The sequence below is a fragment of the Prionailurus viverrinus genome, chromosome A2 (assembly GCF_022837055.1).
Source record: "Prionailurus viverrinus isolate Anna chromosome A2, UM_Priviv_1.0, whole genome shotgun sequence".
In the NCBI taxonomy this organism is placed as follows: Eukaryota; Metazoa; Chordata; class Mammalia; order Carnivora; family Felidae; genus Prionailurus; species Prionailurus viverrinus.
Genome location: NC_062562.1, coordinates 77,939,239 through 77,964,976, shown reverse-complemented (window position 1 = coordinate 77,964,976; position 25,738 = coordinate 77,939,239). Strand labels below are relative to the sequence as shown.

The 25,738-nt window shown below is 41.1% G+C and overlaps 1 protein-coding gene and 1 pseudogene across 2 annotated transcripts in view; one reads left to right on the top strand and one right to left on the bottom strand.

The window, feature by feature from the left end:
* The window catches only part of PRKAR2B (protein kinase cAMP-dependent type II regulatory subunit beta), a 101,223-nt gene that overhangs the window by 24,320 nt on the left and 51,165 nt on the right, over positions 1-25,738 (top strand). For both annotated transcript variants that reach the window (XM_047841892.1, XM_047841885.1), the window contains exon 2: positions 2,870-2,905. In XM_047841892.1, the coding sequence (XP_047697848.1) occupies positions 2,870-2,905 (36 nt within the window). The remainder of the gene's footprint in view (positions 1-2,869; positions 2,906-25,738) is intronic.
* On the bottom strand, positions 3,519-4,566 carry LOC125156179 (thioredoxin-related transmembrane protein 2-like; annotated as a pseudogene).

Here is a 25,738-nt window from a genome sequence, read left to right as displayed (position 1 = left end):
GTGAGATTCAGGACAGTTTTTGGTTGTGCATTGTCCACCAGATGCCAAGGACGTCCTCTGAATTACTTTGACAATTGGAAAAAAATGCCTCCACAAAATTAGAATACACTTTCTAGATGGTGATGGCACTTGCGTTGCAAATCTCTGCCTTAAACACTTCAGAAAGATGTAGAAACCTAAGGGATCCCAAGAGAACAAAGACTTCCCAACATTTCAGATCAGAAACTACTAGTGCTGTGATTTCATTGTCTCAAGAGCCTGGAGAGAGCAAGAGGGGAATGTCTACTCTATTTTTGCTGCAAGGCTGAGATAGGTTTTTTTCTTTGTTTGCCTGCACTATCTCTTCTCAGCATTCCTGGGGTGGAAATGTTTTGCACTCTCTCTGTTCTCTGTCCTTGGAGTTTGCCGGGGAGGCTTTCGAAATCTAGACTAGGTTCTGAAAGTGATGTGAAAAAGGGGTTTGAAAGTGTCTAAGAAAACTTTTTCCTTTATGTGGTAAATATACATAACATTCAGTTTACCCAATGAAAGGTTTTTTAATAGAAGTAATTTGTCACTTTGCAAATATATGGTTAAATTATTGTGGTATATACGTAATGGTAACTATCTCCCTTGATCAGCTGGAAAGATAGAATTTTCTGTTAACTGTAGTATTTTAATCATAGGGCTTGTGAATTGTTTCACAGAATTAATCCTGGGGCACCTGGGTGGCTCAGTCAGTTAAGCGCCCGACTTCGGCTCAGGTTATGATCTCATGGTTTGTGGGTTCAAGACCTGTGTCGGGCTCTGTGCTGACAGCTCAGAGCCTGGAGCCTGTTTCCAATTCTGTATCTCCTTGTCTCTCTGTCTGTCCCTCCCCTGCTCATGCTCGGTCTCTCCCTCTCAAAAATAAATAAACATTTAAAAAATTTAAACTTTGAAAAAAAATTAATCCTTGGTAACAGTGGGAATCCACATGGAAGGAAATTTTTACCTATTATTGTGTGATTTCAGGAGTTAGCAATTTTGCTTTCTCTTTTCTCTGAGGCAGCATTTTGGTGCTAGATGTGCCTCGGTTCACATTCTCCAGCTCTGCCACAGAGTGGCTTTGTGATCTAAAGCAAATGAGTATCTCTGAGCTTTACTGTAAAAATGTCCTCATCAGTAATATGGCCACGCTGATATTTAATACAGTTGTTGCAAAGGTTCCTGTAAAACATTTGACACAGTTTTGTTCTAGTACAAGTTCCTATGTATCCACATTTTTCATGGAGTATAACCATGGTGCAGATAAAATTTTTGTCCTTTTAACGAATTTTTTTTGAGTTTATTTATTTATTTTGAGAGAGAGCACGAGTGAGTGGGGGAGGGGCAGGGAGAGAGAGAATGGGTGCTGCAGCCCAGAGAGATCATGACCTGAGCTGAAACCAGGGGTCAGACTCTTAACTGAGCCCCTCTGGGTACCCCTTTCTTTGTCTTCTTTTTTAACCTGACCTATTTCCATAGTGTAAACAATTTTTATAATTACTGTTTTGAAGTATTAAAAAGTATTATAGCATACATATAATGACATTTTGCCACGAAATATACTGTGGACATGATGTCCTTTCTGTGTATAATATGAACCTTAACCTTACCTGCTTATCTCAAGAAATAAAGCTCTTGAAAACCTCACTTCTTGACATAACTGTTAGCAAAAGCAGGAGGAAACAACAGGCCTGAGTTGAGTCTGGGCAGTGGGCCCATCGTAGGCTTCCCAGGTGAGAGATGCACGTCCACAGACCACCCTTTAGTATGCCGTTTTGGAGGCCTTGACCTCCGGGCTGCACAGAAATGATCAGAACTATAAATATTAAATCTGAGAATACCAAAGATATACTGTGCTTCACTTCATAATGATTTCAGTGTAAATGAGCATTTTTCATTTTGTCTTCTCTTTTTTTTTTTTCATTGTGAAAGTGATGCTGCTACATAGAAGTCTCCTGTCGACCAAGAAAGAATCCACTGAAGGTTTAAGCAGACAGATATTTATTTGGGCTAATTAGAATTGCAATTCAGGAAGCACAGATTCAGGGAGAAACCCAAATCCTAGGTTGTTGCTGGATCCAAGGAGGTCAAAGGACAGGGTAGAGTTATCAGTCAGAGGGCCAAGGGTATAGTTCTCGTTCAGGTCCTCTGTGCAGCACAGGGATTGAAACTAAATTACCTGGGATTGGTTGGGTTAATATGCAGATAAGGGGTTGAGCTTGTTCAACTGCATTGGCTCCTTTTGAAGTGCAGAGTGAGGTGAATTCTGGTGTTGCGATGAGGAGGAAGTTCACAAGGAGGAAGTTCACGCCCAGCTGAGGGCTTGCAGCTGGCTGAAAGGGTTTTTTTCCTTAAAGGTCATGGTTTTTCTGATGAGGTCGTGCATAGATTCCTCCTCCTCTGTGGCCCCCCAGCTCTGTTTTAAAAAGAGACTCTGTTAGCTAGGCTTGTTTCCTGTATTTTGAAATCTCCTTTTATAAGACATTGATTTTTCTTTCCCTAGTAGTATTTCTGTTAGATCGATCTCTAAAAGTGGAGACACACACAAACCCTGCATGGTCCTTGATGTGATTGCCAAGTTGTTTCCAAAGATATTATGTAGATTTACATAGAGATCCCTAGTCAAGTAGTTTTAGCCATCCAAAACTTGGGATTTTTTAAAGTTTAAAGTGTTTTGTGGGAGACTAATTTAACACGTGAAATTTTAATTTTAATTTCTTGGCTACTAGTGAATTTAAACATTTAATTTTCATATATTTGTGACACTTCCTTTTGCATTATTTATTCTTATTTTTCCTCTATTAACTTATGTAATAATATGTATAATAATATGTAATCATATTGTTTTGTTTTTTTCTTTTAGCTCCGGTAATAAACCGATTCACAAGGCGCGCCTCAGGTAAGCCAGCCTGTATTGTGATTTTACTTATTAATGGTGACATTTCTTAACTAATAATAGTGGTATTGGACAAGAAGTTATGGTGAGAATAATTACTGTGGAGTAATGATTTATTTGTCGGTCATTTTCCCTGAAAACAACCATGTGATGTAATCAAGAACTAGGAAATAATTGGAAATGGCCTCTCAGTGTTTAAACTTATAATCAGACGGTGCATTGGAGCTAATGCACATTTTTTTTTTAAAGGAAATCCCAGTTTCTTTATTATTGAAAACCATCAACTGGTTGTTGGAAGTAGGAGACTAAGTGAAACCTCATACCTGCCCAAGGGCTTTCTCCTGAGCCCCACCATACAAAGGAATGTCTCAAACCTATGCCCTTTCCTCCCAAACTCCAAAAATTAGGGGGATTATTCAAAACTATCTCCAATGAGTAAACTCAGTGGTTAAATAAAGGTTTCTTCTGGGGACCAGTGACAAAGTTAGCCTTATTAATGAAGGCCACAGACCAAGCCAGAAATGCCTAAAGAAGTAAGGGTCCTGAGGGAAAAATCCTAGTACAGACTCCATACCTAGGCATTTTCTGTTAGGTTTAATATAATCTAGGCAGACTGTGCAGGTCCACTAAGAGGAAGGATGAAAACACTGCCCGGTGGAGACATGTGAGTGGTGGACAGCAGCTGATACTCTGACCCAAGCTTGGAAGGCAAGCATTTCCTCCTCCATCATCAGAGATCTCTCCCTTCTTCCAGTGAAAGTTGGCCACAGCAGTGGAGGCCTTCTCAGAGGGTTCCTGTCAATTCCCTGAAAGCCTCCTTAAAATCAGAAGCAGCACCCTGCCTAACTGAGGCAGAGCCAAAGGGAAAACATAAATAAAAGGCCCAGGCCTCAGGCAGGGCCTGTGGTTAAGGAAGGGGCAGGACCTCAAAGGTGAGGAAGCACTGACAAGGCAGGGATTCTGTTTGTCCTTCTTGCTTTCCTGTCTGGCGCTTTGGTGGTGTTTGGGGCCACAGGCTGCTCCTCAGGGATGTGATCTCCAGCCTTTGATAGCTTCTTGGCCCTTTGATACAGCTCATTCAAGTTGAATTCTCAGATCACATTCTCCTCAGAAGGTGCAAGAGACAGCTCATCCTTTTTTGTCAATCTGTGGCCGCCGCATGACCTCCTTGCCACCTTGGAACAGGATCAGAGTAGGGAGCTGCTTGGCGAGGGGCGACATGCTCACTTTGTACCATGTACTAACATCAGTGTAGCGTCCAATGTCCACCTTCCCCAAATTTAGCCCTGTACAGTTGTACTTGAGGGAGAGGTAAGCATAGATAGGAGCAAACGACTGGCAGTCATTAGACCAATTGGCAAAGAACTCCACAATCTAGGTGACCCTCCTTTTCCACTCCAGCTCTTCATCAATGGTTTTGTCATTGAAGTACTTGATATACTCAGGGCCCATATCCGGCTGGGGGGGGGGGTCTTGCATGTCATCAGGAACACTATGCAAAGTGTGATGTAAAGCAGGCCCATACGAAAATCCAGATGGAAGAAAAGAATTGCATTGGCCACTTTTCTAAACATGAAGTTGTTGCCTGTATGTTGCTCCACAACGATAGATCTGTGGTTCTTCATCATCCTGGTGGCACTGAGGAACATCAGGATCTCTCCTTCTTTCCAGAGTCACACAGGTTGCCGTCTTCGCGTTGCGTGGGGAGACTCCCAGTGCACCTTTTTAAATGGAGACCCTCACCCCAGTTTTATTCCTGCTCTTGATCAGTTATTGTCTACATGGTTAGCTGATGTACCAGCCACAGTTCAGAAGCAGTGATTTAGAAGATGGGTAAAGGACACCCTAGAAACAGTGGTGGATGAGAGTTTTTAAGAAGGGACAGGATAACTGAAAATATGGGTGGGAGAACTTGTCATCCTGAGCCATTTGGAATAGGAGCTAATTGCTTTACATTTGTTAATGCCCCTGAGGCTCTTGCTGTCTTAGAGATATCATAGGAACCGAATGCCTAGTCACTCACAGTGATAGACCTTCGCCACTGACGAGTGCTTGGATTAGATTCTTGGTACGGTGCACTACCTGCATTGGTAGGGAATACTGGACACAGTTGAGAACATTTCTGTCCAAAATGGTTTAAGTAAAGTGAGTTTGGGCATTGAAGCGGATCAACTATTTGGAAAAGTTACTTCCGTGGAGTGCCTTCTTCTCTGAAGACAAATGACACTGCTAGGTTTGATTTGAGAAAATTACTCTTTCTTTTAAATATGACTAGAATTTTTTTGTTGTTGTTGAAAAACATAAGGTAGATGTTTCAGACACATCATTTTTGACATTTACATAACACAGATGAGTAATTTATTTCATAAAATCACTTCATTTCCATCTGTGCTGTATCATTAAAGGTGTTTTAAGGTTAAGTTTTATTTTTTATCTGCTGGCAATTACTGGTACAATTTATTCTTTTTTTTTTTAATTTTTTTTTAACGTTTATTTATTTTTGAGACAGAGAGAGACAGAGCATGAACGGGGGAGGGTCAGAGAGAGGGAGACACAAAATCTGAAACAGGCTCCAGGCTCTGAGCTGTCAGCACAGAGCCCGACGTGGGGTTCGAACTCACGGACCGCGAGATCATGACCTGAGCCGAAGTCGGCCGCCTAACCGACTGAGCCACCCAGGTGCCCCTGGTACAATTTATTCTTATTCTGTAGTGACCAAATCTGTGAGGAAAGAGGCAGGGATTAAGTAGATGTGCTGTGTGGGGATAGTATCTACTTCATCCTCCTGAGCTTTTTGTATGCTGAAGACATACTTATTTTAAATGTTGCAAACAAGGAGCGGATTGTAATGGCTTTTGTGGAATGAGGAATTATGCTTTATGTCAGCAAGGCATCGGACGTTATCCCAGAGTAGAGCCATCAAATGTTAAGGTGCTCCAGTGCAGGGATGTTGTCTTTTATGAGCAGTGGTGGCAAAAGAGAGGAGCAATAAGATGGAATCTGTAGTGTGGTACCTTGTCTTCTTGTAAAATTCTTTCCACAGCCACATAGTTTAGGAATTTTAGATTAAATTGTCTCCTTTTCTGTCTCAAACTGTGTGATATGAGACATTTATATCTGGGCAAGTTGCGTTAGTGTTTGTTGTACAGCATACTTATCATCAACTGATAAATCAGGGGCTCCAGCATGTAGGTAAATTTTGAAGCACCATTATTTTCGTATCTCTACCACCACTAAGTCTGTGTCCGGTGTATCTTGGGAAGACTTGGTTGGAAATGTAGAGAAGGTGAAATGCCAGCAAAGAAACACTCATTGAAGTCAAATGTTGTGCTTATTCCAAGAATCACGGGCAATGGGAAATGTCAGGAAACAATCTGACTTAAAGAAAAACAAACAGGATGATGTCAAGCTTAAGGGTTGTACTATGTACAGCAATAAGCCAATAAGTACAATGCATACATTGTACTATGTAAGCAATAAGGAGTAAAAGTTGTTACCCTAGTAATGTAACATGCTGAAACTCATTATGAGAATGGATCTTGACATGGAAGGAAAAGAGGACCAGGTTTTGGAGACCCCCTGTGCTAAGCATTTTATGTACATCTTCAATCTTTCAGGCAAGGAAAATAAAATTCTATTTACTACCTTAGATAAAAAGAGCAGTGCTATAAGAAGGAAAAAAAGGAATGGGACCTGTTAATCATCTACATGTCTGTAATTTATATGACTTTCTAATTTTTTTATAGAAGTTTGTCTAAAACTATTCCAGGAAAGAAGAATATTCGAACAGTCGTAAGCCATCCCGAGGAGGAAATTCTGTAGTTCTCTTTGTTAATTTAGTGGCTCAAAGTAACTTAATTTAGTAGTAGAGATATATGTCAGTTTCTTTTAAAGTATCATTTCCTGAAAATAATAAATGTCTATTTAAAATGTAGAACTTCATACTTGGTCATTAACAATAATTCTTAGGATATCTTTTTCTGATGGAGTTTTATTTCAGAAATAAATTTTCTTTTCAGAAATAAACTATAAAACTTATGTAAGACCTTTAATTTTGAAAAAAAAAATAAGTCAGGTAAAATCAACCAGAAACTTACGCGATATGAGTTTTTTTCTTATTCACTATTTTAAAATAATCATTACAACAGTAACTCCTGTGTAACATGATATAACATGCTATGGGTATTGCTAGGTAATCAGTTGCTGTTGATTGAGTGAAAACAGAGAATATGTTACAATATATTTCTCAACTTGTGGCTGAGTTCTATAAATCTTTGAGGTTTTGGCTTTTGCTATTCATACTCCATCTTTCAAAAATGAATATTTCAACCTGAGTAATTGGAATAGAACATTTCTCCTTTTTGTGTCTTTTTCATTTATTATAGTTCATGAGGATGAGGCGATGTTTACGTTAAAAAAGTATTTAACAAATACATCATTTAGGATCATTTTGGGGCCTGGGTGGCTCAGTCAGTTGAGTGTCCAGCTTCAGCTCAGGTCATGATCTCGTGGTTCATGAGTATTGAGCTCTGCGTTGGGCTCTGTGCTGACAGCTCAGAGCCTGGAGCCTGCTTCGGATTCTGTGTCTCCCTCTCTCTCTGCTCCTCCCCCGCTCGTGCTCTGTCTGTCTGTCTGTCTGTCTCTCTCTCTCAAAAATAAACATTAAAAAAATTATTTAGGATCGTTTTTGCACCTTAAACAACACTGTTTCTGTTCAACTCTCTTCATGTGTTTTTAGTGCCTGCCTACAAACCTGTCAGTTTTTATTTCTATACGTAGAAGGAATCTGTATCACCTAGCAATTTTCTAACAAAATTCCTAGAGTCTTAAGAGTGTGTAGAGGTTTCACGGCTTCATAAGCTGGTTTTCCACTAGGTGCGGGAATGAAAGGAGAACAGTATGGGATGATTAATGGGAACCCAGATGGGTGTTCGATTGGTTCAGTTCTGCAAAACGTGACTGGAACTGTCAGGTATCTTCCAAAATCCAAATGAAACATATCTTTGATATCTTCCTGACAAGCACCCCATAACCTTAATTTTATCATTTAAAAAAATTTTTGTTTTTATTGAGATACAGTCGACATATGACGTGTGTGTATTTAAGGTGTACAGTGTGTTGTGGCACATGGGTGGCTCAGTTGGTTGAGTGTCTGGCTCTTGATTTTGGCTCAGGTCATGATCTCAGGAATTGAGTCCACGTCAGGCTGTGCACTGACAGTGTGGAGCTTGCTTGGGATTCTCTCTCGCTGTCTCTCTGCTCCTCCCCCACTTGTACTTGTGCTCTCTCTCAAAATAAACCAAAACAAAAAAATTAAGGTGTAAGATGTGTTGATTTGATATATTTGTATGATGTAACATGATTACCCATAGCCTTATTTTTAAGCAGTACCCTGTGATCCTAGTTTCGAGCAAAAGAAATCCTACTTTTGTTCTTTTTTTTAACCCATTTCTGCTCTTCATCATCACTTCTTATCGGGACATCTTTTTTTAAGTACACAGAAGTCATACATAATCTATTTTATAGTAACATGAGCTATTACGTGATTATATGTAACATACATAAAATTAACATAAAATACACATAATCTATTTTAGAATTTTGATGGCATTAACATTGTTTGGAGTATTTTGGAAGATTTTTCTTCTTGGTGGAAAAATGGCAATATACCGTTTATTCTCATTATTAAAAATTAATGGTAGCAGTAGACACAGTCATTTGAAGAGTAAAACTTTACACAGACAGCAGTCCTGTTGCATTGTTGTTCATCTAGTATATTATATGAGAAAGACTCTAGAGTGTGGGATTTCACAGACTTGAATTCAGATCACCTGTTTACTGTTTGAATTTGCATGTAAATTATTTACCACCTTGAGTTTTACTTTCTTCTTTTCATTTTCTTTCAGTTTGGGATCATAACAGCTATAGTCAGGCTTGTTACGATGGTTAAGCTAGATGGTTTTTATAAAGCGGAGTGTCTAGGCTGTCAAAAATGTTAGCGGTCAACTGTCTTTTCTGCACATAGTTTAAAACAAAACAAAACAATAAAACCCTCGGTGCTGTGCCCTAGCCTATCATAAATAAGCCTTGGGGCATCACAGCACTATTGGATATCATTCCTTAATATGGGTCATCTCTTTTTACTGTTTTCACATTATGGCTTTTAAAAAGATTATAATGGTTTTCCTCTGTGGGTTTGTCTCTGAATTGAAGAAAAAAGAAAAAAAAAGAAATTTCTCTTTACTCTTGAGATAGTGCCTTGCAGTATGAAGTCAGACCTCTCTCTGATTTTGTTTAACCCCAGGATTTTACTTTGAAAAAAGTCAAGCCTATAGAAGAGTTTGAAGAATAGTTCAGTGAACACTTTTCTCTAGATTTCCCACTTGTTCCTATTTGACCCTTCTCCTTGCTTTGGCACACACGCTCATACCCACACTTTGTTTTTTTACTGAACCTTTTAGGAATTATGAATACTTCATGTGTATCTGCTAAGAACAAGGTCATTGTTCTGCATAATACTACACTCAAGGAATTTAACCTTGGTACAATGCTGTTATCTAATATATACAGTCCAGTGTCCTCAGTTGTCTTGGTATTTCCTCTCTTCCTGTATAAAGGATAGCCAGGCTTATTCAAGGATTTTATGTTGCTTTTAACTGTCATGACTCCGTTTTTCTGATCTTTTACAAACTGACTCCCTGAAATTTTTGAAAGCTGCTTTCTTGCTTGCTTGCTTTCTTTCTTTCTTTCTTTCTTTCTTTCTTTTTTCTTTCTTTTTGCAGTTCTGGACGTTATCCATATCAATGAAACTGTTCCCTGTATCACCAGTTGTGAAGTCTTAGCTCACATGGGCATGTCCACTGTCTGGTCACAGTGCCCCGTTGGTGACCGTGAAGCATTTGCATCGAGTACTGCTTTATTTAGTACCGCTTTCACGGATACTGTTGAGCATTACTTGCTCTAATACATAATTATTTCTTATAAGAGAAGTGAAAATGGAACTCCAAATTATGAATTTGGTAATTTTCTTTTCTCATGTAGATAATTAGCCACTTTTCAATTTTTAACCATCATAAGAGCATCGAATTTTGTAGTGTATTTTTAACAGAGCTAAAGTTTTATAATTTTCTCTATGTTGGCATTTAGAGTAATTCAGAGGTGAAATTAAAGTCTTTAAATTTCACACACCCTACTGTGTAAAATGATATATTAAAAACTCAGTAAAATCACCAAAAACAGAAAATGATTAGTCCTCAGGGAAGTAGTGAAATAGCTAAAGTTCAAATCTTTTATTGAATCCAATTCAGGGGACATATGTTTCCTTGATTTAGGGAACATATGCTTCCCTTTGTTTTGTTGTAGAAATACTGTGTGGCTTTGGTGTTCATTGTTTTCTTTCTTTCAAGTTCTGTGATGAGAGCTTTTAACCCCCGTATTTTTTGTTCAAGAGGTCATTCTCATGTTGTCCAACTAATTTGCTGGAGTGGATATATCTACATTAATGCTTTATTTTTGAACTGAATTTTGGAAGCTCATTTCAAGCTTGCTAATCACGAACACTACATAATGCATACAAGGAGGATGCTGCTTTAATTAATTCACTAACTCATTCTGCAGACATCTACTGCATCCCTCCTGTGTGCCAGGCATAGTGGTAGGAGATGCCAGAAGATATGATGCGGCCCTTCGGAAGTTCACAGCCTAGCAGGGAAGCTGGCTGTGACTGTGGGTGGTGAATACCGTAATAGCCACAAAGGGAAAGGGAGAAAATATACAGTTCTTCCAGCACAGCTCACAGAAAGGATGCTGGTCGCTAGAGCTTATAACATGAGTTTCAACAGGAGAACAAGGGGAGTATCTGTGCATTGTCACTAAGAGCTACCTGTTTTTATCATAAAGTCCTTTCTCCTCGGATGGTGCTCTCTTCTTACCCCGGCAGCAAGTACCTTGTGGCGTGGAGTAAACAGCTGCCTAAGGCTGTGGACAGCAGGGGCTTAAGGCCAGGATTTATTTCTGTGTTTAACTCACCATTCCTTCAAAATTTAGTGTTTCTCTTATCAGAAGAGACAGTATAGGCTCTGGATTCAGGGGGACCTGGGTTGAAATACCAGCTTTGCTACTCACATATCCATTTATTAAAAGTGTGTGTGTGGTGGTGGGGGTGGGGGGTGCCTGGGTAGCTCAGTCGGTTAATCATCCAACTTCTACTCAGGTCATGATATCACGGTTTGTGGGTTCCAGCCCCGCATCGGGCTCTGTGCTGACAGCTCGGAGCCTGGTGCCTGCTTTGAATTCTGTGTCTCCTTCTCTCTCTAACCCTCCCCTACTTGCGCTCTGTCTTTCTCTCAAAAATAAATAATAAACATTTTTTTGAAAAGTGTGGCAGGGGGAGGAGGGGCGGGGGGCTTCATCCCCTTATTAAGGCTCAGTTTCTCCAGGTATAAAATGGGATAATACACATCTCATAAGATTATCTTAGTGATGAAACAGTAGATAATCCGTGAAAAACACAACACAGTATTCTCTCCAGTTTGGTTTCACAGTATGAGCCTATGGTCCAGATGTGTCTTCTGGATAGACAGGGCTTCCCGGAGTCTGGACTGGATGTGAAGGTAGGTCAGAATAGCTTGTGGACTGCAAAGCTTGACATGGAGAATTCGTTGGAAAGATGACATCTAGGGACAAGGCTGAAATCAAGAGGCAGACGGTTTAACTGAGGCAGCAGGATGAAACCAGGGGGGCCAGCAGTGGGCAAGGGGGAGTGAAACGAGGGGGTGGAAAGTGGACCTAGAGAGTTCTCTGAGATGCCAGAGCACAGCACCCCCCGACCTCCCCCCGCCCCCCCCCACACACACCTGGGCTCTTTGTCTAGGCTTCTCCCTCCGGTGGGGTGGAGGTGGTTTTAAGCCACTTTATGCCCCTGTTACCTTCCTGTGCCCAGACCAATGTTGAAATAGATTCTCGCCTGTGATGCGTTACGAATAAAACCAAGTGAGCAGTGGAAGTACTGCTCCTGTCTCTTCACGGCCTCTCCCCTGTCCTCCTCCCTGCTCCAGCAGTACTGATTTACTGACACTTCTTAAGCATGCCATGTGCTCGCATACCTTAGCATGCTGTGGTAAAGAGAGCCCGGTGGGATCCATGGGCAGTGTTGAGTCTCTGGTTCTTTTTGGTTAGGCCCAGGCATGCCGATAGACATCTCAAGGCCAGTGAGAAAGTCTGTATCTCTTGAACTTAATTGCATTTTCTTCAAAATCCTTGCACCCTCCAGGGAAGGGAGAACATGCTGATAGACATCTCAAGGCCAATGAGAAAGTCTGTATCTCTTGAACTTAATTGCATTTTCTTCAAAATCCTCCTTGCACCCTCCAGGGAAGGGAGAAAGGAAGGCAGTAGTAAGAAACATGATCTGCAGTTCTGAGGGTGGGGGGGGCAGGGCAGGGCAGGGTTTCTTTCTGCTCCCAGGGTGGTCTGTCTTCACACCAGCAGATACAGAGGGACTTGGCAGATGGCTTGGGAAGCCTTTGTAGCCCATTGGGTCTCTCGTGTGTCCTGGTTCACTGCCAGCTGCCTTGTATACCAGACATGAGTAGCTAGAATGCAAAGCATTCTCTGATTGTGATCAGAGGTTAGGTCACTGCTCCCCAAACTCTGTGTGTGGAGGGAGGATGAGTCTCCCTGCCCCCAGTCCATTGCAGGCCAGTACTTTTGTAAAAAAGGGTAAACTTGCCACTGCAGCATCAAATGCCATAATAGACCCTAAACACCCCACTCTGTGTTCCCTTCCCTGTGGACTGCTGGCTTCGGGGGCCATGACCTCAGTGAGCTCTGTAGGAGATTGGCGTGTTCTCCCAAAATGTTTTTATGAAGGAAAAGTGCACATTTACTCAAAAATCACTGATTATCAAAACCAAAAACCTTTTTTTTTACTCCTTTGGCATTTTGTGAGAACTGCCTGAGTGTGAACGGTGCTCTTTGGAGTGGTAGAATGGTGGGGCCCTGCCCCAGGCCACGGGGACACATGTCGCTGCCTGTACCCAGCACCCGCCTGTTCACCTGTTCATCTGAAACTCCAGAGGCTCCTCTTCTCTGGCTTTCCTATAACTCCTCCCCCAACTATGTCCCCTACCCCTCAGCATTATTTCTTTCTTTCTGGATGTCACCTGTAGGTAGGGTAGGTACTCAATGCTCCTGTTACACGTGTTTACACACGTCATTTGTGTTTACACATCATTTGATGCTGTGGTTTGTTGTTCACAGTTAATGAATTGAGAGGAGAGGGCATTTGTAGATGAAGTCAAAGAAAAAGCAGGGTGAGATGTGAGGAAGCAGGAGCCATATGTAGCAGGATGGAAAGATTTGGCCAGACGTGCACAATGAAGTTTAAGATTCCTAAGGGAAGGACCAATATAGGTGTGGTTATAGTTGAGACTGAAGCTCAAAACACTTGAGGATGGGCAAAACTCGAGTAGAAAAAGCACGGAGCCAGATACCAATCAGGAGGGGCGCCTGAACCCGTGCATCTCAGAAGAGCCCCCCACGTTGGCCTGGGAGTACCAGTTAGCCGTGTGGATGCCCACTTGGCGGGGGGGCATGAGAGTCCCTTACTGTCTGTTGGGGTTCTGCTGTGTGCAGGGAGTGGGGCTTTCTAAGTGAGGTGGTGTTCTTGGGGGAAGAGCCTGGTTTTAGCTGAGGGGGATATGTTGGGAATGCTTTGTAAAAGCACTTGAGGGTGTGAGGACAGTGTTGGAAAGGAGGGTGGGAATGGATGGGAGAAATCCCCAGGTCAGCAGTTACTATTGCCAGGCACTGTACAGTTACCATTGCTAGACATCGGGTACAGCAGCAAATGCTCCCGGACCTGAAGATGGTACAGTCCAATGGGGGAGGCTTAAAGGAGTAGAGATGAAACTGGGGAGAAGGTGGTTGTCTGGAGTCTTGCACATTGTGGGTGACCAAGGTAACAGAGCAAAGAGGGCGTGGTTGGATCAAGGATCTTCAGGTCGTAATTTATTCGTTATGGATGCTTGTTTAACTATCTTTAAGGCTGTCTCCATCAGGTTCCCAATGAGAGCACTTTCATTGTCTGATATTTACCTTAATTACAACAGGTAATATAGGTATAGAAGTGAAGAGCTTGGATTTGAGGTCATTCTGTCATTTCTCTCTCTCTCTCTCTCTTTTTTAAGTAGGCTTCATGCCTAGCACAGAGCCCAACATGGGTATTGAACTCACAACCCTGAGATCAAGACCTGAGCTGAGATCAAGAGTCAGACGCTTAACAGATTGAGCCATCCAGGTGCCCCCGTTCTGTCATTTCTTGGTCAGATATTCAATCAAAGAGGGCCTAGGATGTGTTTGCCACTGGGCCTGAGATAGACAGACATGGTTTAGGACCTTAGTTGCACCACTTACTAGCAGTGTGACCTTGGGCAACGTAAAACACCTTCGTTAAAACTGGGTTGTAATACATGAAGAGAATGCAGGCAAAGCTCTTTCATTTTTTTTTTTTTTTTAAAGCACAATGCCTGACTCCTAGTGAGTGCTAAATAAACCTTTAGGTATCATTAGGCTCAATTTATCAAATTTTACTCTAGCAAAAATACTGTAATACTAGTATCCCTGTTGTTTTCTCCTATAATTTATCCCACTTCATTTTAATTGGCCAGAGTACATAATTCTGTGACTCTTCTACAGCCAAATCTCCTACTGCAACCTTAGATTGACATAACATTGTATCAATATTTGGGGGAGATGGGAAAGATTTCTCTCAGATGCAACATTCTTTAGCTTTTTAGTTAAAATCAGAAAAACAACTTTAGTCACCCCTAGATTCTAAGCTGTATTCTTAGACTGTTACTTTGAAAATAAATTGATCTGCCTTTTGAATTTTAACTTTTAATTTTAATCAGCTGTATATAAATGCAGGTTCCCCCACCCCATCATCAGAAGGGACCAGCTGATTTGAGGAGCTGATTGCTAGAAAGTATTACTGTGAAGTGTGGAGACTGACACTCTCGGTGCCAGCCGTGTATTTTATATTAGCTAATCATTTGATCATGTTTTCTGATATTTCAAAAATTAATGACACAACCTAAAACCGGAAAGTGAATCCGGATCTTCTCTTTCTTTTATCATCTTTGGCCTTGAATTGCTAAAACCAGAGAACATTGATTTCATAGTTGTTGTTTTACTAAGACAATATAGCTAAACTGCCAAAAGATTAAAATACAGATTGAAGACACATTGTTTTTAGAATGGTAGAAAAGAGGGGCGCCTGCATGTCTCAGTCGGTTAAGCATCCAACTTTGGCTCAGGTCATGATCTCATGATTGGTTTGTTCAAGCCCTGCATCAGGCTCTGTGCTGACCTGGAGCCTGCTTCGGATTCTGTGCCTCCCTCTCTCTCTCTGTCTCAAAAATAAACATTAAAAATTTAAAAAAAATTGGGGCACCTGGGTGACACAGTCGGTTAAGCGTCCGACTTCAGCCAGGTCACGATCTCGCGGTCTGCGAGTTCGAGCCCCGCGTCGGGCTCTGGGCTGATGGCTCAGAGCCTGGAGCCTGTTTCCGATTCTGTGTCTCCCTCCCTCTCTCTCTGCCCCTCCCCCGTTCATGCTCTGTCTCTCTCTGTCCCCAAAATAAATAAACGTTGAAAAAAAAATTTTAAAAAAATTTTTTAAAAATGATACAAAGGAGGAGCCTTCCGTATGAACAACCAAATAGTTTAAATAACTGTTGTTAGACCTGTTTCAAGGAATTGCCAATATTATCTTTATTGACCTCCATCAGAAAAGGTAGAATTGTCCCTCTCCTTAGGTGTTTTAAAACAGAATTCCAAGTTGTAGATCCCATTCGAAAACAGATGTAGATAGGGGTGCCCGGGTGGTTCAATCTGTTAAGTGCCAACTTTGGCTTAGGTCGTGATCTCGCAGTTTGTGGGTTCGAGCCCCATGTCAGGCTCTCTCTCTCAAAAATAAAATAAACATTAAAAAAATTTAAAAACAGATGTAGATAGTTTAATATGCTTATTGCATAACATAAAGTAACAGGGTACAGTCGCAAGGTTTTCCAGAAAAGGCATATGGCTTTATGCTGCGAGGTCTTTTTCAGAGCTGAGTTTCCATCAGCTGCTGGGTGGTGATCTACAGTAAGTACTCTGATGGCTTTCTAAAAATCACCTGCTACTTTTGGGGCACCTACCTGGCTCAGTCAGAGGAGCATGCTGAGGGTCGTGAGTTTGAACCCCATGTTGGGGGTAAAGATTACTAAGGAAAATAAACTTTAAAAAAAGTAAATAGGGACGCCTGGGTGGCTCAGTCAGTTGAGCGTCCAACTTCGGCTCAGGTCATGATCTTGCGGTTTGTGAATTTGGGCCCTATGTTGGGCTCTGTGCTGACAGCTCAGAGCCTGGAGCCTGCTTCAGATTCCGTGTCTCCGTTTCTCTCTGTCCCTCCCCCACTCATGCTGTCTCTCTCTTTCTCTCTCTCTCTCTCTCTCTCTCAAAAATAAACATAAAAAAAATTTAAAGCGGCGCCTGGGTGGCTCAGTCGGTTAAGCGTCCGACTTTGGCTCAGGTCATGATCTCACAGTCTGTGAGTTCAAGCCCCACATCGGGTCCTGTACTGACAACTCAGAGCCTGGAGCTGCTTTGGATTCTGTGTCTCCCTCTCTCTCTGCCCCTCCCCTGCTCATGCTCTGTCTCTCTCACTCTCAAAAATGAATAAATGTTAAAAATTTTTTTAAAGACTAAAAACTAAATAAATAAATAAAAATAAACTGCTACTTTCACATTACCTTTTTATGTGATCATTTCACTTTATTCAAATTTTTTGGCCCTTTTAGAGTGTTGATTTTCTTTCTTCAGTACATTTACATGAAAGGGGCAGTTTATATTTCTTAGACTGGTGGGTATTCTTGGAATTTGAGTGATGGGAATGCTTACAATCCAGAATTACATTTTTACTGATTAAAAAGTAAACCTTAGTATTGTATCACATAGGCAATTAAGTTCAAAGTTAAATGAAAGTAAAATTTTTCTGTAGTAAAATCATCTCTTTAGAAGGGAGTCTGGTTGGTGGGACTAAAGTCTCTTGGATGGTTGTTACATAGCTGTAGGAGAGGCACACTGTCTGTCCCACCCTGGACAGGGTCACATCTACCACATCCCACCCTGGATGGAGTCACACACTGTACAACGTCCCACCCTGGACAGAGTCACAATGTATGTCCCATTCTGGACAGATTCTGAGGCAACGATCCTTATATGTTTTTTGTTTTTTTTCTAATGTTTATTTTTGAGAGAGAGAGAGAGACACAGAGCAAGAGCGGGGGAGGGGCAGAGAGAGAGGGAGACACAGAATCTGAAGCAGGCTCCAGGCTCTGAGCTGTCAGCACAGAGCCCGACGCAGGGCTCGAACCCACGAACCACAAGATCATGACCTCAGCTGAAGTCGGACGCTCAACCGACTGAGCCACCCAGGCGCGCGAATGATCATTATATGTTTTGAAGGCAGCCTGTGAGTCCTGTTAAAAGCTAAACTGAGGCATATTAAAAATTTTAAGAATTTATTTGAGCAAAAATCGGTTCAAATTGGGCAGCATCCAGTCTAGCAGATAGAAAGGAGCTCTGAGGAGCTGTACAAAATTAAATACTTATAGGCAGAAGTGGAAAAAGGAAGTTATGTGAGGCAAAAAAGTGGTTATTCCAAGATTACTTTCTTTTAGGGAATGGTGGGGTTTGCCTCACTAGTGCTGATTACAGGTGACTTCTGATTGGTTTAAGACTCATTTCTGGGAGAGCTTGGAACTGAATCAAGTCTCAGTTTGGTGACATGGGGCTTAGCATATGTGACTCCATTCTGGGCCTGTTGTCTTGTTTTTCACAGTCCCAAATGTTTTTCATGAAGTTTCATAATTCCCAGAGCTTTCTTCCCCTCATTTTTGTCCAGGAGTGAATTCCTCTAACAAGGCAAGTGGCTCAAAAGTGTGAATAAGGATCAGTGATTCTGGTTATGAACCTTGGTGGTCTCCTTTGTGAAAGTAGAGGATAATGGTGATGCCAAAAATGTGCGCAGGGTCTGCGTGTACCAGTCTCTGTTGCTCAACGTGGCTTTCCCTGCGGTAACCTACGAGAATCACTACCACCAGCTTCAAAAAGTTTTCTTACTGTTTCCTTTTTACACGTGTGGAAACTGAGTCACAAAGCGTTCAACATGCCCAAGGTCATGCTCTTTTTTTTTTTTTTAAATGATACTACTTTATTGTTTAAATAAAGTAGGGGGCACCTGGGTGGCACCTGGGTGGCTCAGTCAGTTGAGTGTCTGACTTCGGCTCAGGTCATGATCTAGCGGTTCTTGGGTTCCAGAGCTGCCATTGGGCTCTGTGCTGATAGCTCAGAGCCTGGAGCCTGCTTCGGATTCTGTGTCTCCCTCTCTCACTGCCCCTCTCCCACTCACACTCTGTCTCTCTTTCTCTCTCTCAAAAATAAACATTAAAAAACTTAAAAAAATTTTTAAAAAGCGGAATCACCTCGTTTTTAATTCTTTTGTTAAATGGGAGTTCTAGCTATGTTTTCCTGGTCTAATTTTCATCCTGAATTTTGAAATTGTATTAAATATTTTATACGCTAATTCCAACAAAGTAGAGAAAAAGTAATTTTTTAGAGCACCTTCTTTTTTAAAAAAATTTATTTATTTACTTAGAGCCACACATGTACATGAGCAGGGCAATAACTGAGAGAGAGAGGGAGAGAGAGAATTCCAAGCAGGATCCACACTGTCAGCACAAACCTGAGCCAAAAATCAAGAGATGCTTAACCGACTGAGCCACCCAGGTGCTCCTGTTAATTTCTAGTGCCAGCATTGTTTTTCTACGCATACTCTTACAGATGAAACATTTAAATCATTATTGTTTAGTATCCCAGATAGTCCTACATTTTAATCAGTTCATCATTCAAATTTCCTGTGACTAAAATTACAAAATAATTTACATTCTCATGCTTGTAGCTGTCAATTTGAGCGATTGAGATTTCTTTTCTTTTTTTTAAGTATCGGCAAAGTTTTATTAGAAAATTCTCACCCTGAACCAGTGTGGCATGTGATGTGGTAGTACCTACCATTTATTAAAACCGACTGCAGGAAATAACACTCTTTTCTGAAGGGATCCTTGTGCAAAATGTATAATAAGCAATTTCTGGTATGACTTGTGCTCTGCCTCTGCCCCCTGACATTCCAATTCAGATTAATTCTGATCTAAATCTATTATCCCTTTTCCGTTTCTAGTGGAAATCCGAAAATACTCCGTTGCCACCCAAATTAATGGATAAGTACCTAAAAATATTGTAAGCCATAATACTATTTGTGTATATGTGGAGCTAAGTGCATTTCTACAAGTGACTTGCTTGCCATTTAGTCATGTTTATTATTTGCTTTGTTTCTTCCTGGAGAAAGGGAGAAAACCTTTACTATTGGGAAAAATCATTTAATTTATACTGTAATGACTACCATCTACATATCTTTCAGATGACCAGGAATCAGACAAAAGGGCAAGGAAGGAAGGTGTTTCCCTAAGGAAGATGTTATGAACTGAATAAGTCATGTTTGCTTGGTTTGCAGAATTGTGTTACATACGATGCTCCTTTGCAATTATGGATCCTATCAACAATAAAAAGATCTAGTTATATCTTTTTGTACACGCTGGAAACCTGTGAGACCAGTGCACCATAAAAGCAGAATGTGAGATGTGGTGATTTGTGAGATGTGACTTCGAAGGGAGAAGGTAGACACGGATGGAGGGTCGGGGCAAGAGGTCCTGTTTTGCTAATTTTCTCCATTTTTGTTGGAAATAATTTCTAGCTCTCCTGTATCTTTAGCAACAAGAAGTCAGGATCTTTTTTTTTTTTTTTTTTGGCCTTTATTAATGATAAGGTTATATTTCCTAGTATATGTTGATAAGTTCAACTATTAAAATTTTTCTAAAACACACTCTTTGTGAATCAGTATCTGCGTTTTTATAGCCATGATCAGTGTGTACATATACTTCTTACATCATTTAAAGATTTTTTTACGATAAAATGGTTGCATGCTCATGGTAGAAGTCAAATAGTTACAAAAGGGTATAAAATGAAAGTATTTTGTGCTTTTTTTCTCCCATTTTTCCAATCCTCACCCTGGTCATCACCATAGTTAAGAGTTTTACTTTCCTGGATGTTTTTATGCACAAGCATATTTAGTTGGAATTACAATGACATCCAACTTTCCATGTGGTCTTTTTCACCCAACAGTATATTTTGGACTACTTTTCATGTCCTTACATCTAGAGGTGCCTCATTCTTCTTTTTTTTTTAAACGTTTATTTATTATTGAGAGGCAGTGAGAGACAGAGCATGAGCATGGGAGGGGCAGAGAGAGGAGACACAGAATCTGAAGCAGGCTCCAGGCTCTAGGCTCCGAGCTGTCAGCACAGAGCCCGACATGGGGCTGGAACCCACGAACTGCTAGACCATGACCTGAGCTGAAGTCAAGTCGGATGCTTAACCGAGACACCCAGGCGCCCCGCCTCATTCTTATTTTAATGCATGAATGGTATTCCATTATATGGATGCATTATAAGGCATATAACAAGGGAGTTTAAATTTCAGGTACTTGTAGTTTTGTATAATTGTGCCAGTAAATCTATAGGATGTCTTTCTTTTTTTATGTTTATTTTTGAGAGAGCGCGCGCGCGCGCGCGCACACACACGTGGGCCCGCACACGTGTGCCAGTGGGGGAGGGGCAGAGAGAGAAGGAGACAGAAACCCAAGCGGATTGCGTACCGTTCTCGCAGAACCCAACACGGAGAGCCTGACCTAGAGATACCGACACAGGGCTCGAGCCCCTGAACCATGAAATCCTGACCTGAGCCGAAACCAAGAGTCCGTCACTCAACCGAGCCACCCAGGTGCTCCCATAGGAGGTATTTCTAAAAGTGAAATTGCTTAGTCAACAGTATGAGCATGTGAAATTTGTAGAGGCATTGTCAAATTGTGCTCTGAAATAGCATACTAATTTATACTCTCATCTTAGGTTTAACATAGAGTGAGAACACTTAGTATTACAGAGTTTTTCAATGTTTATCAACTTCATAGGTCAGTTACGTTTTAGTTGGCAATTTTTTAAATTTATGAGTGAGGCTTAGCATCTTTTCATTACTGTTGACCATTTGTATTTTTTTGTAGTGAAGTGCCTGTTCACTTTTTTTCCCCTTACTGATTTGAGAAGTGTTTGAGCTCAGAGGTCAGATGGCTTTGTGTTCAAATTTGGTCTTTGCCACTCACTAGTTGTTTAACCTTGAGAGGGTTATTTCATGTCTTCTAACTTCATTATCTGTAAAATGTGCTGGTAAGTGTACTTAACTCATAGGGTATTGTTAAGTGATTAATGAAATAGATTATCAGTGTAAAATGCTTAACACATTTCCCTAAAGTATAGTAAGAACATAGTATGTTTGCTAGCAGCATTATTGCCAAATGCCTTCATAGCACTCCTATAATTATTTGGTTTTTCTCTTTTAACATAATGATATGCTGGTATGTTAATAGATTGTCTGATATTGACTTATTCGTATATTCCTAGGATGAACTCTGCTTCATCCTAACATTATTTTGTTCTTGAGATACAATTAACACATACCAACTATTATTTTAGTACAAGTCACAACATATTTTGTGACACAGAATCAAACTCTGAATTTTAGGTGTATTTCAGAGAACATTGTTGAAAGTGCTTTTCCTGATTTTGGTGAATAATTAGGAATCAGATCTAGGAATGGTCTACTTAGGAACTGTTGGTTAAAGCGGCTGCTAATCCCAACCAGAGACGTTTACCATGATTCAGATGTATCTTCCTTGTCTTGGCTCTGATGTCACCTGGGAGAGGCCTTCTTCCCCAGGTAAACAGGTCTCATGTGTCTGCTCATGGGAGAACCAAGTCATGTGATAGATTCTCATTCAGGATGACACCCCATTCGTGGAGCATTAACCCCTAAGAGAGTCTGTGCTGAAAAGCATGCAGCCAGAGGGAAACTTGCCGGGTTCACACTTTGACTGCACTCCAGAGGGGCTGAGGGATCTTGGTTTCCTTGTATGTAAAATGGGTAATAACAGTACCTTACTCAAAAAGTTGGTGAGAGGATTACATGACATATTTTAAATCAGAGAATGTTAAGTATACAGTAGGCAGCCACAGTTTGGTTGAATGGGAAGGTTTGTCTGAGGGCTAGTAGAAAATAGTTACAGACCTAGGAAGAACAGGGTGGCAGGGCTTAGAGGGGGATCTGTGTGCAGAGACCTGGAGCTTATTCTCATTCATAGGCAAGCTTGAATGTTTATTTTACTTCATCCTGATGTTCTTTTGATAGCCTAAGCCAAATATATCAATGTATCGTTCAAGGTTTTCTCTTCTTGTAACTCCTATACAGGTGGCTTTTATTTATTTAATCACAGCAATTCTATGAGGTAGGACCTAACAGACACATTTTACAGATGAGAAAAATTGCATTGAATAATACTTAGTGATGTACAGGGGCCAAGCAGTTAATAAGTGGCAGGAAAAAAATGGTAGAGCTGGGATGTGCTTTGGTGTGTCTGAATCCTGTGCTCTTTCCCCACCCTGTAAATCAGTTACTTATGCATAATCACACATAATAATTTGTATTTCTGCCTAAAGAGATGAATTAATCTCCCTAACCAGGCTATAGAGTGCAGGGACCCTACTTCATGCTTACAGCATCATGAATACCATGCACAGCTTTACAAATGAATAGTCAATAAGTAAGAATGATGTTGTGTGTATTAGTTTTGCTCAAGCTGAAGGCATCTTGTATATGCTAAAACAAAAGTTTAATAGTTAAAAAATGGGCTCTTTGTAGGGTGCATATATCATTTTCATAAAAACGCTAAAGCCATTTAAAAAAATACCAACCTGTGCTTCTGAAATCCATGCAACTTACAACTAAATTAAAGACCTAAGGCCAGCTTTGTTCTGCCATGACAGCAAAATTTGGTGGAAGACAATAATTTCAGTTTTGCAGACTGCCTTTATTATTTATATTCTCTGATTAGTATCCTAGATCAACAAGCATGGGTCTTTCTGTTAGAGCCACATATGGTCCCTCCCTGACTTAGATTATCATTTCCTTTTGTGAGAATTTCATTGAATAGTCTCTAGAATTTGAACTTGGTATTTTGCAAAAGCTACTTTCTTTTCAATGACTGCTCTATGGTATTACTCTTAGTTTTGGCAATTGGTTGGACCTTTGTTATCTTGTTTTCTTTGTCCTGATCTTTTTAAACTGGGCTTCTTAATTTCTGATGTTTCCTTGCTTGTCAGCAACTGAAAAGCACATGGAATTCAACCGAGTGAAAATGGAAAGTTTACTGAAATAGCAGTGGGGGTGGGGTGCTCACAAAATCATTAAGCCTCCAGGGAGGGCAAGAAGGTAGCTGGGCCTTAAGGGGAGCTAGAACTGTTAGGAATCTGTCCATCTGTATGCTGTGATTCTCTCTTGCTGTAGGCCACTTTCTCCATGTGGTGGGGACAGGAAACACAGCTCCACACTTTACAGCAACAGTCACCAGGAAAGAGACTGACCTGGCATTCTTTGTGATTCAACCCCACATCCTAGGAGAAGGTTCTAATTAATTAGCCCACCCATCTTGGCTTGATCTAGAAGTTGTCCCATTTGCCCCACTGGGATCTGCTATGACACAGGGCTAAGAAGACCTGACCTCACTTGGGACTAATTTCAGCTGACCCATTTTGGATTATTAGAATCCTGTCTGGTAGCTGATTATTAGGTCAGACCGGCTGCCCTGAAGAAGCTGGTGTCTTTCTTGGTCCAAGGCAGCTTCTCTGTTGGCCCCCTGAGCTTCCCCTCCAGCCTGAGGGGACATCTGCAGCAGAACTCTGCATATTTGCAAATCAGAGGTAGTTGCCAATCCCTGAGCCCTGTGTGAGGGAAGCTCAAGTGACTTGTTTCACCACCTGCCTGTGAGACTGCAGGTGACCCACTTGGATGTGTCTTTTTCTGTTGAAAAACATTACCATTTTACCATAGCATGATACTTTACACGTAGAATGACAATGACTAACAATACCAGACAAACGTCGCTTCTTTTCAAAAGAATGGAACTATTATCTTGCATATCAGTTCATCTAGCTACTAAAGGAAAAAAGCCCCGAAGAAGAAATAATACCCTACATTTATGCCACAAGTTTTTCAAAGAGATAATGTGGGAGGCTAAAGGTCACTGTAATTTTCTTCTTACAAATGCTTTTTGATGTTATTTTTCTTCAGAACAGTAGAATAGCCAACCACCTGGTTCCCTCCAATTATGCAAAATTACTGAATTTAAAAATCAGGGTTTTTTTTTCTCCTAGACCTACAAGGGTTTTTAATTTGTGAGGGGACAGCTTTTTTTGTGCAAAAACATTTGTTTTTGAAATGTTTACACTCTGGTAACTTTGGAAGGGATTGGCTTTGTATCTCGTTAGTTGTGCTGTCACTTTGCTTAAATTAAAATGCATTTATTGTTCACTGTTTGCAAGGCAGTGTTCTGTGCATACTGTGAGGTTGCTAGAGGTGAAGATTTACTTTTGTAAACCTAGCCCCTGGAGGACCTGGCCACATACCCATGACCTTGGACCCATTGATGTGGGGTCCAGAGCCAATGATCAAGAAAGAATTCCTGAGACCTTTTCAAAAGCAAACAGGTGCTTTCATTATACTACGGAGACAGGGCCTGTGGCCAGAAAGAACTTCCCTTTTGCTGCTGTATGAAGCTAGTAGTTATATGTTTAGTGCTCAAGGGGGTATGGGAGTATCAGATCATAAATGTTTCTTTGAATTTATACTCATAAAACTACTTTGGCGAGATTTCTCTGGTGGTTACCACTCAGCTTCATATTAAGTATCGGCTGAGATGTACAGGCAATCATACGACGACCCTTTAAGAATGTAGCAACCAGTATGTATTTGAACCTTATCAGTACTATGCAGGCTGTAGGTCTGCCTTACTAGGCTAAAGGTGAACATTTTTCTGCTTCTGTCCCTCATCGCAATGAGCCAGTTGGAGGCCAGCACAGCGGAGTTGGGTCATGGTGAATTCCACTCTGATTCCACTATACACATTCTGCAGAGCATGAGCTCAAAGGAGCATGTAGACATTCCACTGGAGTTTGTGCCATCAGTGGGTGAGGGGGAGATGTGAATCTCAGTTTCTGCATGCCTCTGGGTATAAGCATTTCTAGGGTTTAAAGGTATCAATTTTCCATACAACGGCTTCTGAATGTCAGCCAGCAACAACTTGCAGTGCTCAGCAGAAGAAAAAGCAGTCAGTTTTAATGCTAGAGGGAAAGCCCACTGTTGTGGACTTACTGTGGGACAGTATGACCGTCTTCAGCAGTGGCCTCATGTCGGATTTTCAAGAATAATATTGACTGTTGGGAGATTTTTGTGTCTTACGTTGTATTTAGAATTTAGCCCTGATGAGATTTTGGGGTGATGATGGGGTTCATGGGGTTTGGAGCTGACGGCCAAGAAAGAATTCTTTTTTTTTAATTTTTTTTAACTTTTATTTACTTTTGAGACAGAGAGAGAGAGAGCATGAACGGGGTGGGTCAGAGAGAGAGGGAGACACAGAATCTGAAACAGGCTCCAGGCTCTGAGCTGTCAGCACAGAGCCTGACGCGGGGCTCGAACCCATGAACTGCGAGATCGTGACCTGAGCTGAAGTCGGACGCTTAGCCGACTGAGCCACCCAGGCGCCCCAAGAATTCTTGAAGACCTCTTCAGTTC